The sequence below is a fragment of the Acomys russatus genome, chromosome 18 (genome assembly GCF_903995435.1).
Source record: "Acomys russatus chromosome 18, mAcoRus1.1, whole genome shotgun sequence".
NCBI lineage: Eukaryota > Metazoa > Chordata > Mammalia > Rodentia > Muridae > Acomys > Acomys russatus.
In genome coordinates, this window is record NC_067154.1 from 46,042,419 (window position 1) to 46,057,479 (window position 15,061).

Consider the following 15,061-nt stretch of genomic DNA (forward strand, 5'->3'; position numbering starts at 1 on the left):
TCGTGGTTCTTCTTGCTGTAGGTAGTTTATTGTATACATGTGTAACAATATAAATGTATATATAAAAAAGGAAAAATTAAAAATAAACAAAATAAAAATGTAAAAACTTATCCATCTTTGAATACAGACTTCACAAGTGGCAGATACTTTATATTGCCAGACAGTCTTTTTTAAAATTTTTATCTGCACTGTTAGCATCTATGTGTACTCATTTTGTCTGAGTACTTTAAAATTAAATATCTTCCTTGGTCAGTAGTTATGGTCAGTGGAAAGTTTTATAAAGGGAGGATTTCTAGTAGTGGGCTCATTTAAAACATATTAACTTTGCTATGTAAAGCTGTCACTTCTATACTTTTATGTGACCTTGGATTTTTATAGCTTACATTTGTTTTACTTTTGTTACAGTTAGGATTTAGAAATTGAAAGAATGTCAGTAAAGTTGTATTAGATTTTATTATGATGAGGTTATCATTCTACTGTAAGATATATTGTAGAATAAATAGAATTCAACTTTATTTCCTTGGGCAGAAGGAATTATATTTATACTTGTTTATTTTGTTTTGCTCACTAATGCTAAGACTGTATCTGTTATTTCAATCTTTTTAGGCCTGCTCCTTTTCTTCAGAGGATTTGTTAATTACCTAAAAGTCAGAAACATGTCTGAAAGTATGGCAGCTGCGCACAGAACTAGATATTTCTTCTTACTATAGAGGTAAGAAATGGTGATATACTTGTTTATTCACATTGTAGAGTCATGGTTTCGAAATACATACTAAATATTTAATGTATTCTCATAAGTTTTACTTAGTGTATTTGGTATGCCTGTACTGTTAATAGCTTATTGGAATTACCAAGTTAGATTAAACATTTTTGCTTTGTTTTGTTTTTTTGTTTTATTTTTTGAGACATGATTTCACTGTGTAATAGTCCTGGCTGTCCTGGAACTCTATAAAACAGGCTGGCCTCGAACTCACACAGATCTGCCAGCCTCTGCCTTCCAAGTGCTGGGATTAAAGGCGTGCACAACCCCACCCAGCTTTAAATTAAATTTCATGGGGCTGGAGAGATAGATGGCTCAAAGGTTAAGAGCATTGTCTGCTCTTCCAACAGGTCCTAGGTTCAATTCCCAGAAGCCACATGACAGCTCATAACCATCTATAATGAGATCTGGTACCCTCTTCTGGCATGGAGGTATACATGCAGGCAGAATACTGTATGCATAATAAATAAATAAATCTTTAAAAAAAATTTAAAAATTAAATTGAATTTCATGAATTTAAATTTTAAAATACAAAACTATAAACAAGAACTAGTTTGTTTATTTTTATGCTTTTGGACTTGAGCCCAGTACATTGCATGTGGAACAAGCAAGCACATTAACCTTTACCCTTGGTCTTTTGAGCAGGCCTGTGCTATTAACTCTGGCTTGCTATAAATTTGGCCCCTCCTAAGGCTGGGATTACAGGTGTGCACCACCATACCCAGAGAAACTTAAATCCTACTTTCTCAGCTTTTTAAAAATAAGTTGCCACATTTGAAACAATTGGCAGCATAAAACATGAAGGCTTTAAAAAGAGTACTTTCGATAACAAAATACTTACATAGAAAGGAAAAAAATAATGTGAAGTTCATGTAGACATCCAGGGGAAAGACAGAATGATCACAGATTTGTGATTGAAAACTACTTTGTCACATAGTTAAGGAAAAAAAGGGGGGGGGAATGAACAGAGAACTTCATAGTTACTCGGGGAGTTTCTGGAAGTTGTGTGTATAGTCAGTATTTATTCATTAAACAGCCAAGGAATCTCTTCACATAAAGAGACATTATGTCTTTACTTAAGTTCTCTGTATTTATGGGCTCTGTGTCCATGTGCTTAACCAACCATGGATTGCTAAATATTTGAAAAAGAATTACATCCATACAGAATATGACCATTTTCCTCTTGCCACTATTCAGAATGTTCAGTGTAACAACCATTTATGTAGTGTTTAAATTACATTAAGTATTGTACATAAGCGGAGGTGATACACACTCACTAGCAGAGGATGCATGCCATGTTATGTGTACATATCGTACCATTTTATCTAATGTGCTTGAATGTCTGAGGAGTTTGATGTTGGAGAGGTCCTGAAACAGCCCACTGTAGCTATTGAGGTAAGATTTGCTCCTTCCTGTAAGCAAAGTGTGTGGTTATGATATGACACATTTATAGCTTATGTGACTTACTATAAGGGCCCCACCCATAGACAGAGATCTACAGGCAGCTAAGGAATGCTGAGATTGGGAGAAAGTCTTCCCCAGGGAGGAGCCCCCTAGTTGGTTAGCCAGTACAAACTGGTCAGCCTTGAAATTATAACACTACATGGATTGTGCAGGTTGTATTTACCTAGGCATGCATATATGTATAGATGTGTGTGTGTATATTATATACATATAGATGTGTGTGTGTGTAATGGTAACAGAGAAAAAGAGGCCTTAATTTCAAGAGGGACATGGGTGAGAGGAATTGGAGGGAGGAAAGAAAGGAAATTATGTAGTCACATTTTAACTAAAAACTTAGAAAGGATATACCATTTCTGCTGAAGAACACAAATATAAATATAATGTCTATATTAAAATGTATTTCTGGATTATATAGAAGTATTAGTTTAAGTGTTCTTTAATGTTTCCTATTCTGAGACGATACCCAAAGTTTCTTCTTACTTGTTAGAATGTCTTTGTGAATACTGGCACCAAGGGTTTGCTAACTTGAACACTGTTCCCTCAGTAATATAATGATTTTGTGTTTTTTTAAAGAGTCAGATATAATGTAAATATAGAGGCTTTGTCTTTTAGAAAAATATAAAAACCACATTGTTATCTTTATGCAAAGACCGCTATATAGTTAAATGAAATGCAGCTGTGAAATGTGTTTGCACTGTACTGAGATTACTAGTATAACTTAATACATTTAAGACTACTCTCTTTGTCTCCAGAGTGCATCAGCCCAACATTCCTTTCTTATGCCAATGTGAAATGTCCACATCATCTGTAAACCTTCAGCTTTGCTAAGATAGAAGACTACTGAGAACAGAAGAAATGTAGTGAAAGGTGGCGCTTCGAAATTAAATGGCAGGATGGTTTATGCTGAAAAGCCATTTCTGTTCATTCCTTAATTATATATAGTTCATTTATTTTGCACACTTGCGTATTTACCTGTTTAAATGATATACATATACTTGAAAGAATTTGTAAAGTTGTAGCAGCGCAGTGCAGCCACACTCGGTTAATCAGTGTCTGATGATATTGCAAGAGTCAGCAATACAGTCTTCCGGCATGGACGAGCTTCTGACTGGGCATCAGTGTAATAAGAACTACATTTCTAATGTCGTCAAATGCTTTAGTTTCTGGCTCTTAGATTCATCTAGTAATTCCATACATGAAATATTCTTGGTTATATATGATGTTTATGAAAACCCACAGTGTGATTATTAGAAAGAATATGTCAAATCTTTGGATATGATTTTATTTAGAAAAACTCCTGTAAATAACCATGCATAAGTTGCTTTTTACATTGTTTTCTTAGAAATTGTGTCTAAATATCTTTTCTTTAATTTTAAATTAAGTAAACTAAGTATATAGAAATAAACTTTGTTAAAGATAAAGTGGTTTAGGATGATCTTTAAGAAAATATGTCTTTTAAAGAAAAAAAGTTAGGGGACAATATTAGTTTTAGGGATTTTCAAATGAGAACCTCGGATTACTCACCTTAGCAGTTCTTACAAGAAGATATTGCTTTAGATCTTATATTTATTTACATCTAAGACAATTAAAAATTAGTTTACCAAATATATTCTCATTTGCATTTTATTTGTCTTTTAAAAAGCCAACAAAAGTATCTTTCAGTATTACTGTAATTTTTCTTTAAATGTTTGTTAAGCCTAGCAAATAAAATTTTGTTCTGTTAATAGCGCCTTGCTTAGTGGTTGCAAAATTAATTTGTAAAAACATATAACCCAAATTGAGATACTCAATACTATTTTCATGTTATGGAAATGTGTCTGTGGAATATAGGGGTGAGGGGTGTCTGTGTGTTGAGTGTGTACAACCATTACGTCAACTGGAATCTGCTTTTACATCGGTAAGATACAGTGCTTGGCTTTTTACAAATCATTTTTTGTTTTATGTGGTTTTCTTTTCATTCTTATCTTAGCTTTTGAGTGCTAACAGTAAAGATCATGGAAATTACATTACTGCTTACATGTAAAAAAATCATTTAATATAGCCATAAACAACATACAAAATTGATCCCTAGACACTATGACTAAAGCGTACATCTAATGATTCAGGGCCATTTTTCCAGTATTAAGGAAAAATAAAATTTACTATGTTTTATTACCTTTTGTATTTTATGATTTTTTTCATTGTTTTTGGTAACTAAAACATATAGTTTTGTTTGCTAATTGAGCCTCCTAAATTGCTTTTCCTAATTCGCTTTACTCCTCCCCTTCATAGAGCCTTTATTGTTGATTGAAGTACCTGTGTTGCACCCTTGAAGTAAAGCCACTAGCATTGAAAGATACAGCGTGGCGAGCTTCAGTGCCTAATTGGGAGAGATCAATTCAGGAAGTAACTTTAAATTACAAGGAAGCTCAGCTACCAAACATGAATTTATTAAAATTTCACTGTAGTTTTTACAGCGTTCACATTTTGCTTTTTTGTGTGTGTATGTGCCACTTCCGCCCCAGCATCAGAACTTGAGTTGCCTTTCTCCCTTCAGTCTTAAAGGTAAAGTGTACGTTACCTGATCCCCTGTAACTGTAACAGCCTAGCAGTGCTCATATGTTTCATCGTCCAAGCAGGATCTCCAAAAGTGTTACTTAAAAGCCTTAACATTCCTTTTCACACGTGACTCCCACACATCCTGTCACTTCTCTGAACTCCAGCAGGTGTTGTGTTTGGAGAACCCTTGACCACCTTTCCATGATGCCTTAAAGACAAAGTCAGACCCGCGGTATCTGCAGCATCTTGAGTGAATATGAACCAGGGCTTGCATGTGAATATAAAAGTGCCTTAATGATTTTGCATTTGAATAAGCTTGTTGTGGGTTGAATAATCCATTTTGATGTAGTTATACAGTAGACTATATTTCATAGCAAATCGTGTAGTGAGTTAGGATAGGGTTTAAAAATTGAAAGTTAAAATATAGACCCTTTTATACCAAGTTAAACTGAAAAGTCTCTACTTCATAGAAAATAAAACCACTAATCTTTAACCAATATTTTAAGCCCATCAGATAAATCTCAATTTAGACATGTCTTTAGTTCATTTTACTTGTTGAAGTGATAATCAAAAGTATTTTTTCTGCTTCTCTTCTTGCCCTCCATTTGTTTTTCATTGAGAAGCTCATGGAAGCTAAGCACACATCCTACCACTGTGTTACACCTCCAGCCCACTTTTTATTTTGAAACAGAGTATCCCAGGATTGTCCCAGAACTTAGTCTGTACCTCAGAGCAGCCCTTGCATCTGCTGATCTCCTGCCTCAGCTGCCCACACAGCTGAGATCACACAGCTACACCGCACTTCCACTTAAACATTTCATAATCAGAAGAAGGTAAAGTGTCCAACTGGAGAAAGTCAGATTTTCTTACTACTTTCCTCCAAAGTAGTGTTTGCTGCTTTAAAAGGCACAAGCATGGCATCAGGGAGCCGGATAGTCACTCTCCCATACCTCTGTCTGGAATGTGCTCAGAACAGCTGTTGTTAAGGTTATTCTCGGCTTCAATAGCGTTTCCTCTCACTCTGTGGAGTCCCGGAAGCTCAGGTACATGAGCAGCCTAAGGGGAATTGAGTGCTGTAACTCACTGCCTTTGAGAAAGGGCACCAGGGGAAGGCCCGGAGCCAAAACAGGATATTAAGTTCTTATCCACTTATTCCGCCTCAAAAAGAGGCATAGTAATTTATTTTTAGAAGAAGTTATATTTGATTACAGTTTATAATATTTAATAAACAATGAAATTTGAAGATTTTAATTGTATCATTTGAATTCCTTATTAGTCATGTAATATTAGCATATTCTTTTTAAAGCTATCATTCTTGATAAAGTTCAACTGTTCGATGATAATATATATTATATATAATATATATACTATATAGTGTCCTTGCCTATATAGGAAACATACTGGTGTGTACTTTGTTAATAAAATTGTATAGATGGAAATGTCATCCTTTTGAAAACCAGTGTAAGATTCTAAGTATATTATCATCATCTTCACTTCTCTGACATGTTTATACGCCAGACTTCACGATTTGAGACAAAAGCAACTCTGCTATGGAATAGTTGGCACGTGCAGCTTTATTTAACCTTGTTGCAGGTTTTTTTAAAAAATCATACACCTGTTGTTTTTTTTAAAGATTTATTTATTATTATGAATACGGTGTTCTGCCTGCCTGCACACTCACAGGCCAGAAAAGAAAATCACATCACATTACAGATGGTCGTGAACCAAGATGTGGTTGCTGGGAATTGAACTCAGGACCTTTGGAAGAGCAGGTGGCGCTCTTAACCACTGAGCCATCTCTCCAGCCCCTTGATTTTGTTTTTTGAGAGAGGTTACAGGTTAATACATGCAAACAAATCAACTTCTTGAAGATAACCTTTTTTTGTTTTTATGTTGCAACAGAAAAAAATGTGTATTTTCAACTCAACACCTCTTCCTTTCTCTTTCCCTCACTCCTTCCCTTTCTCTTTCTTTCCCTCCTTCCTTCTTTTTGTTGGTATTAGGACCAGACTCAGAGCCTCATGTATGAATGAGCATTGAGCTCCATCCCAAGCCCATGCTTTACTGTCTTGATGCTTTCAGCCTACTCATGTTTTGTTTGCTTTTGTCTTAACGGGTTATGCCATCTGCTGCTTAAAAACACATCCACCTGATCCCAGTGAAAACCGCTTTTTTTAAAATGCCAGTCCAGGGACTGCATGTCTCTGAGGGTAATGGTGCCTGATGCCACGCCCGATGCCTTGGGTTTCATCTCCAGAACCCACATGATGGAAAGAGAACCAGCTTTGATAGTTTGTCCTCTGGCTTCCACATGTGTGCTGTGGCATGTAGGCTGTGGTCTGCATGTACTCCTGCCAGCGAGCAAGTAAAGCGTAAAAGCTAACAAAACCATGCAGTAACATAAAGGAGATAGTCAGGGACTGGGGGCCGCTGTTCTTATGTTTACAGAGCACTGCTTTGTCCTTTGTCTGATGCTCTGGATCTCTGTGTCACTGTCTGTCACACACATACACACTTCTGTCTCTTTAAACTCCCCATCTCCCTACTGCTCCCCCCCAACCTGTTTTTCTTTAATTAAATCATCACATCAGGGACATGAGGAGGCATGGTTTCTTCTCTTGGCTTTATCAGAGAACTAAGTAATTCACCCAAAGCTCAGAAGTCTGGAGAGCAGCCTTGTCATGTAGAATATGGCAAGTAGCAATGTTGTTGGAAAATACGGGTTCTTCAGGGATGATGTGCATACATCCCATGTGTGAAAATTTCTTTTTCACAAAATGTAGGTAGTCATCCATCTGAATTCTACAATACTTGTTTGGTTGGGCCATGTGATGTGGGATGTAAAAGTCTAATTCCCATCCTGTTCATTCATTGAGACCTAAAGATTCTCCCCTGTTATCAAGGATTGGTGTTGAGTCATGTTGAAAAAATAGGTTGTAATAAAATATGAAATATTTTATATAGAGCAATGTTAATTCAGAACATGGCTGTTCTGGCAAGAGATCACATCCAGAGATCTTGTAGGTCTGTGGCTGGAATACAAAATTGCCTTTAATTTAGGAGACAGAGGCAAACAGATCTGAGTTCAAGGCCAGCCTGGTCTGGAGCAAGTATCAGGTAAAGAAAAGCTTAGCTCCACGCATAGTAGAACATGCCTTTAATCCCAAACAAAGGTAAAGTTAGTTTGTAGAAGAGAGCACTCATGTTTGAAAATGATGTCTAATTGAGTGACAGGAAAGGTGACGAATCAGAAAAGATTTGACAGAATAGGCTATGCTCAACTCTTAGGAGAAAAAGAGAAAAGGGGAGCTACTTGAGAGGCGGTTTTGCAGAGGGAGGAGGCAGGTTTTACCAGGACAGTAATGGAGATACTGGTTGCAGAGAGAGAGAACTCAGGTGAAGACAGAACAAGCCAGAAAATGAGAAGCAGCCAAAAGATTAGAGCAGATTGCTGAATTAGTTTGAGGCTAAGCAGGGCAATTCCGAGGCAGAGAGAAACCAGATTGAATAAGTCAGCTGGGAGAGGAGTTTGAGCAAGAACAGCTGAGTTGACCCAGCCAGCCAGAGCTCAGGAAGAACAAGAGAGGGTGAGGTTATTAAGCAGTAAGTTTCAGAGGTTGGAAACATTCTAGGCCTTGGTTAGGTTGTACAGAGGCTAGGCCTAGGTTAGCAGGAGGAGGCAGTCAGCCTCCCAGACAACAATTGAGCCAGGAGAATAAAAGTTAATTTTACAGTTGTCCTAGGACCAGATTTGCTTTTTAACTGAAAAAAAAAAAAATGTATATTTTTTTATGCAATGTGTTCTGGTCAGTTTCCCTCCCTTACCTCCTCCCAGCTTCTTTTCTTCTCCCCACCCACTCAACTCAGCCTTCTTTCCATTTTTTATAAAGCAAACAGGAAAAAAAAACCAAAACACACAAACAAAAAATAAAAAGACAGGAAAATGAAGAAAAAGGAGAAACACACACACACACAAAATCCAAAGCCATGTTATACAAGCTAAAGACCAGTAAGGCAAGAGAAATGCCCAAAGCAACCTAAGACAAAAAGTCTACAGAAATACTGGTGAGCTCATTTTGTGGTGGTGGTCTACTGCTGGGCAAGGAGCCTGCCCTTAAATGTACTTTGTATCTAGTGAGACTCCATTGTAGAAAACTAACTTTCATTTTTAAGTGGGTGACACCTGGAGATGGTGGGTTATGCATGAAGCTTGTGTTCATGTTCCTCCTCAGCACTGGGACCTGAAGAGACCCTGTGACTGCTGTCCTGTCCCTCCTGAGTTCACATGTGCATCAGTCTTGTGCTTAGAAGGCCTTGGTATTTTCCATCACTATGGGTCCTTACATTCTTTCTGTCTCCTGAGCCCTGAAAGGAAGGGTCTGATGAAAATTTGAAAAAGCCAAGCATCAGTTCATAAAAGCTATGAACTTAAAAAGAGCAAAGGATTTATTTTGAGTTCTATGTAGTCGGTATAAATACAGGTGCCTTGAGAAGCCAGAGATTTAGGGTCCTTGGGAGCTGCTGTAGTTAACAGGCAGTTGAACTCTACCTTATGTGGGTGCTCGGGAATTGAACTCATGTCCTCTCAAAGAGCAGCAAGTGCTCTTAATGGCTGAGCCACCTCTCCATCACCAAAAACTATGAACTTAAAAAAGTGTTTAAAATATTTAATCAAAGATATTTTAAACACATTTAAATTTTACAAATTTTGAAATTGGTTTTTCACCCACTTAAAAGTTTTATTGATTGACATATGAGAATTAAGGACTTTAAAAAGACATTTCCCTAATCCTTAGAAACTCCAGGGATAAAAATCTAGTTTGATTATTTTTTTAAAATATATTTTATTGATTTATTCATATTACATCTCAGTTGTTATCCCATCCCTTGTATCCTCCCATTCCTCCCTCCCTCCCATTTTCCCCTTACTCCCCTCCCCTATGACTGTGACTGAGGGGGACTTCCTCCCCCTGTATATGCTCATAGGGTATCAAGTCTCTTCTTGTTAACCTGCTATCCTTCCTCTGAGTGCTACCAGGCCTCCCCATCCAGGGGACGTGGTCAAAAGTGGGGCACCAGAGTTCATATGAAAGTCAGACCCCACTCTCCAATCAATTGTGGAGAATGTCCTGTCCATTGGGTAGATCTGGGTAGGGGTTCGAAGTTTACTGCATGTATTGTCCTTGGCTGGTGCCTTATAGAACTTCTTTCCAGGGCAGCGGTTGCTCATGAATGTGATGTATTAGACAAAGTCAGCTGCAGGGTCTCCTGAGGTTACCATCTCAGACCTGGTACCCAGAAGCCCCAGCACAGTCACTCTACCCAGTGACACTGCATTTCCTGAGTTGGAGGTTGTGGACTGATTTTTATCTGGTGTTGATGCCCATCCTAGCTCTTTGCATACATATGCTGGAACATTGAAAATATTAACACATTTATATGTATATAAGATTTCAAGGCATATAAAATCAGGTTATAGAATTTAGGCATTTTTTGAGGCCTTGCCTTATGACTTCTGTATTGAGTACCTGTCTGGTTTTGATGCCTTACTACCTATGACATGACTGCAGGGCCAGAAGACCAGAGTGTGGCAGTGTTGAGACAGAACAGCAGTTACTTTCTCCATCATCATAAAAACAACACAAGTGGATTTCTCCCTCATACAGATGATCTTTCTGACTCAACAGTTTCTTTTTACTAGCAGCTGCCTTTACCCATCCCTGTAGGTTTTGTAGAGAGGCATCTTTGTGATGCTGAAAGGAAGGATCTGGTACTCTGATCCAGCCTCAGATACGTTGCCCAACTGAAGCCTTGGTTTTCTGGCCTGTCTCTTGGGAAGCACAATCAAGTTACCTGAGGAGTCGATGAGGCTGTAGTCTTCCCCAGATCAGCATCAGTACATCTGATCTGTCCTTCTGAGCAGCCTGTGAGCTTAGCAGGTGGCTCTTGAAAGAAGCTCTTGCACGATGGCATCACAGCTTCACATCCCTTTGAAAGTCAAGGTGATTAGAATTAAAGCACAAGTTGCTCATGTGACATTCTGTGTTGCTACAGTTACACACTGAGGCAGTAAAGCAGCCCAGCCTCACTGATCCTTAGCCAGCTGGCCCACCAGCTGGCCTCATCATTTTATTGTGGATTATGATAACTTTGTGACTGATGGCTCATGTACAAATAAGATGGTGCCCTGAAGTCCTCATTAGGGCACTGAATAGGACATCAATAGTTGGCTTCTTATTCCAAGGCAAATTCCCTCGGCAGCACCTGAGGCTGAGGGTTAACTGGGGGTTACTCTCCAGAATGTCTCTACTTCAAAAAGGAATCACTTAGGTGGGAGGTAAGTGCCGCGGTCTCCACCGTGATGATAATTTGGGTCCTATAAACACTGTCGAGTGCCTGCTTATGGCGTCTGAAGGAGTGAAGCTTTTACTTGGGTACAAAATCTACTTTATCCCTCATTTTGCCTTTAAAAATAATCCAACGTATTCATACACGTTTACACACACACACACACACACACACACACACACACACACACACACACACACGGAAAAGTTTTCATACCATTGCTTTGGGGGAAGTCTTTCTCTTTCATCCTTTTATGATTTTGATACTGTCAGTCCAAATATTATTAAGATAGTTCTTTGATTATCAACTTTTATGTCTTTAATTTGCTATGTTTCTCAATACTACAGAACCCAGTAAACTCAACAAATAGTTGGCTGAAATAGATTCTGCTATCTGGGTTTGTGGATACAAAGATGTTTTCTGGCCTTTAGTTCTTGAGTCTAAAAGAGGAATTTTTATAACAAGATGTGTTTATGTTAAGGGAAAAGTAAAAACAAAATAATAACAATAATAATAATAATAATAATAATAATAATAATAATAATAATAATAATATAATAATAATAATAGTTAGAACCATTTAACTCTTAGAGTGTTCAGGAACCTTTTGCTTGAAACAGTGCTAGAACTAGGTCTTAAAGAGTAAATAGAACTATGCAGGAGGCTTAAGCATTTCATAATCATTAATTATTTTTACTTTTTTTAGTTTTAAAAGACATCATTTTTAGATTGTGTGTATGTGTGTGCAAAAAATATTTTTAGATTGTGTGTATGTACGTGCATGCGTGTGCGCATGCATGCATGCATGCATGCATATGTGCCTGGTGTTCTTACAGAGGCCACAGGAGGCGGTGTATTTCCTGGAGCTATAGTTATAGGTGTTTATGAGTCACCTCTCAGTGTGGGTGCTACAACCTTAACACTAGTCCTCTGAAAGAGCAACAGATACTCTTTCATAGCTGAGCCATCTCTCTGGCCCTTTGTTTATTTTTTAAAAATTGCTTATAAAGTAATATGACATCTTCATGTGTAATTTTTTTTGCTGATCTTCCCCTCTTCTTCCTCATCCAGCACCCCCTTGAATCCTTTCACCCCCAGTATTTTTCTGTCCCTAGCATTGTGTTTTACCTCTCTTGATCTTCAGAAGGAAGTAGTTGTCTTGTCAATTCTCATAACCCTTCATCTGAGCTTCTTGATTAAAGAACTTTCTACTGTGAGTCACAGTAGTTACATTCATGTCTCATCACTCTGCTTGGATATTATCTTTGGTGTAATATCATAGCCTCCATGTGTCTTGTACATTGTCAATGTGTTCTATTTAAAAATTTTTAAAAATTCTTTATTGTCATGTAATTACATTATCTCCCCCTTCCTTTTCCTCACTCCAATGCTTCCCATGAACCCTCCTTGCTCTCACAAATTCATGACCTCTTTTTCTTTATTGTTGTTATATAATGTGTATATGTATGCTTAGGTACATAAATACAAGCTGCTGAGTCTGCACAATGTCACCTGTATGTCTGTGACCTAGTATTGGATATCCAGTTGTGGGGCTCTTCCTTGGGGAAGACTTATTTCTCCACTCTTAGCATTTCCTAGTTGCCCAAAGTTTGTTGTCTAGGCTTGAGGCCTGTGAGCCTCATGTCAGCATGTCCATTAGTGTTGTCATTCAGGTCTTATTTAGGCAACCATGCTGGTTGGACTTCATACTTGTAGCTTCTCTGACTTTTCTGGTAGACAATATCTTTAAAGATCAAATCAAGGGGCCAGAGAGATGGCCCAGCAGTTTCGGGCACTTGCTGCTGTTGCAGAGGATCTAGTTTCGATTCTCAGCCTACATGATGGCTCTCAACCATCTCCTACTTCAGTTCCAAGAGCTCTAATGTCTTCTAACTAGGCATGCACGGCGGTGTGTGTGTGTGTGTGTGTGTGTGTGTGTGTGTGTGTGTGTGTGTGTGTGTATGCAAAACATTCATACACATAAGTATTTATTTTTAAAAAGTGAAAATCAAGATGGTCCTTATGTTCTTGGAAGAGGCTTTGCAGGCCCTGAACTATTACTAACTGCAGATGTCATTACTAGTATAGGCCTCCTTCTCTCCCAGATGCACTAGTACAAGAAATTAATTGTAAGCATCCCTTTCCTTTCCCCATATCCTAATGCCATCTCCTTCCCTACAGTTAACTACTGGAAAATGTTTGTTTGTTTTCGAGACAGGTCTCTCTGTGTAGCCTTGGCTGTCTTGGACTTGCCTTATAGACCAGGCTGGCCTCGAAAACTCATAGAGATCCGCTTGCCTCTGCCTCCCAGAGTACGGGATTACAGGCATGCACCACTATGCCCAGCCAATCACATAGTTTTACCGACTTTTCTCCATAAACTTTTTACTAGGATGATTCTGTTCTCTACACTGTCAGTATAACTCTTGCTTATATATAGGTGAGAGAATCCCAGCAGCAGTGTCTTTGAAAGTCCTTTTTCTTTGTACTCTAGAAGGTCTCAAGGGAGATTACTGTTTCTACAAACAGGTTTTTTGGTTTTGTTGGTTTTTTAAAAAATTTATTATGTATACAGTGTTTTGCCTGCATATAAACCTGCACACCGGAAGAAGACACTAGATCTTATTATAGATGGCTGTGAACAACCATGTGGTTGCTTGGAATTGAACTCGGGACCTCTGGAAGAACAGACAGTGCTCTTAACCCTGAGCCATCTCTCCAGTCCATTTTTGTTGTTGTTATTGTTGTTGTTTGTTTTGTTTTTGTTTTCTGCTAAAAACCTAGGGCTTGCTTTTCTCCGTTTGTGTCTAGATGGAGGAAGGCTTGTAGTTTCAAAGCCTTTGAGAGCTACACTATTCAAAGATGTTAAATGTCTATTTGGTAAGAAGTTTTCTGGAACCAGGTTGTTAGAAGGAGCTCAAGACTGATGAAAAAGACCAAAATGATCTGGGTTCAAATGAGTTACTTTTGCGTTAATATCAAAGAGGCGTTCTAAAACTTATCACTTGTTCTTTGGCGAAATCCTAAAACATCTAGATCCACTCTGTAATAGATGTTTTGAGAGAAGCAGAATCAAGACAGGTATGGATGTGCATGTAGAGCTACCTAGAAATTTACTGTGGGAATTGGCTCATGTGAGTTTGGAGGCCCCAGAAGCTCCCTCATTTGTGATTGGCAAGCCAGAAAACCAGGAAAGCCTTGTTGTAACTCAGTGAGCCACTTGACCTACAAGTATATGTAGCTACCAGTCTATACTGCAAGGGCTTGGGGCATTATGGAGGGTGAAGAGTATATCTTTATAGCCTGTTTATTCAAGTGCATGTCCTTTCTGGATGCACCACCACAGGCGCGACGTGAACTCAGTTATTCTACGGATACTCAACTTTAACAAACAGCCTAGAGACATCTTAGAAGAAAACCTCAGCTGAGGGATTGCCTAGATCAGATTGGCCCATGGACTTGTCTGGGGGCCACTGTCCTCATTATCGATTATCTAGCTCATTGGGGCCCTTGTCCCTTGATACATGGTCATGGGCCATAAAGGAAATGTAGCAAAACCAAAGCCAGAGACTGAGCCACCAAGTCATGTCCTACTTTGAGTTCTTGCTTATGCTCTTAGCCTGACGTCCTCGGTGATAGATAGCCTAGACATTTAAGCTATGTTTGTTACTTTTCTATTTCTGTGATAAAGCATCATAACCAAGGCAATGTATAAAAGAGCTTATTTGGGATAATGGCTCTGAAGGTTAAAAACCATGATGGTAAAGCAAAGGCAGCCAGAAGTAGGCATGGTGGCTGAAATTGTGTTTTGAGCCTGAAGCAGGAAGCTGAGCAAATTGGGAATGACAGCACCCCAGTGACATACTTCCTCGTGGCTAATCCTACCCAAACAGCGCCACCAACTGGGGACCGAGTATTCAAATATCCTAGCCTGTTGGAGACATTCTCAGC

The 15,061-nt window shown here is 38.5% G+C and overlaps 1 protein-coding gene across 1 annotated transcript in view; it reads left to right on the top strand.

The window, feature by feature from the left end:
* Positions 1–3,664, top strand: part of Ndfip2 (Nedd4 family interacting protein 2) — a 48,890-nt gene extending 45,226 nt beyond the window's left edge. Inside the window, exons 7-8 of the mRNA XM_051160948.1 lie at positions 607–712; positions 2,977–3,664. Coding sequence (XP_051016905.1) covers positions 607–710 — 104 coding nt within the window. The 3' untranslated portion in view covers positions 711–712; positions 2,977–3,664. The remainder of the gene's footprint in view (positions 1–606; positions 713–2,976) is intronic.
* Positions 3,665–15,061: the final 11,397 nt, after the last annotated feature.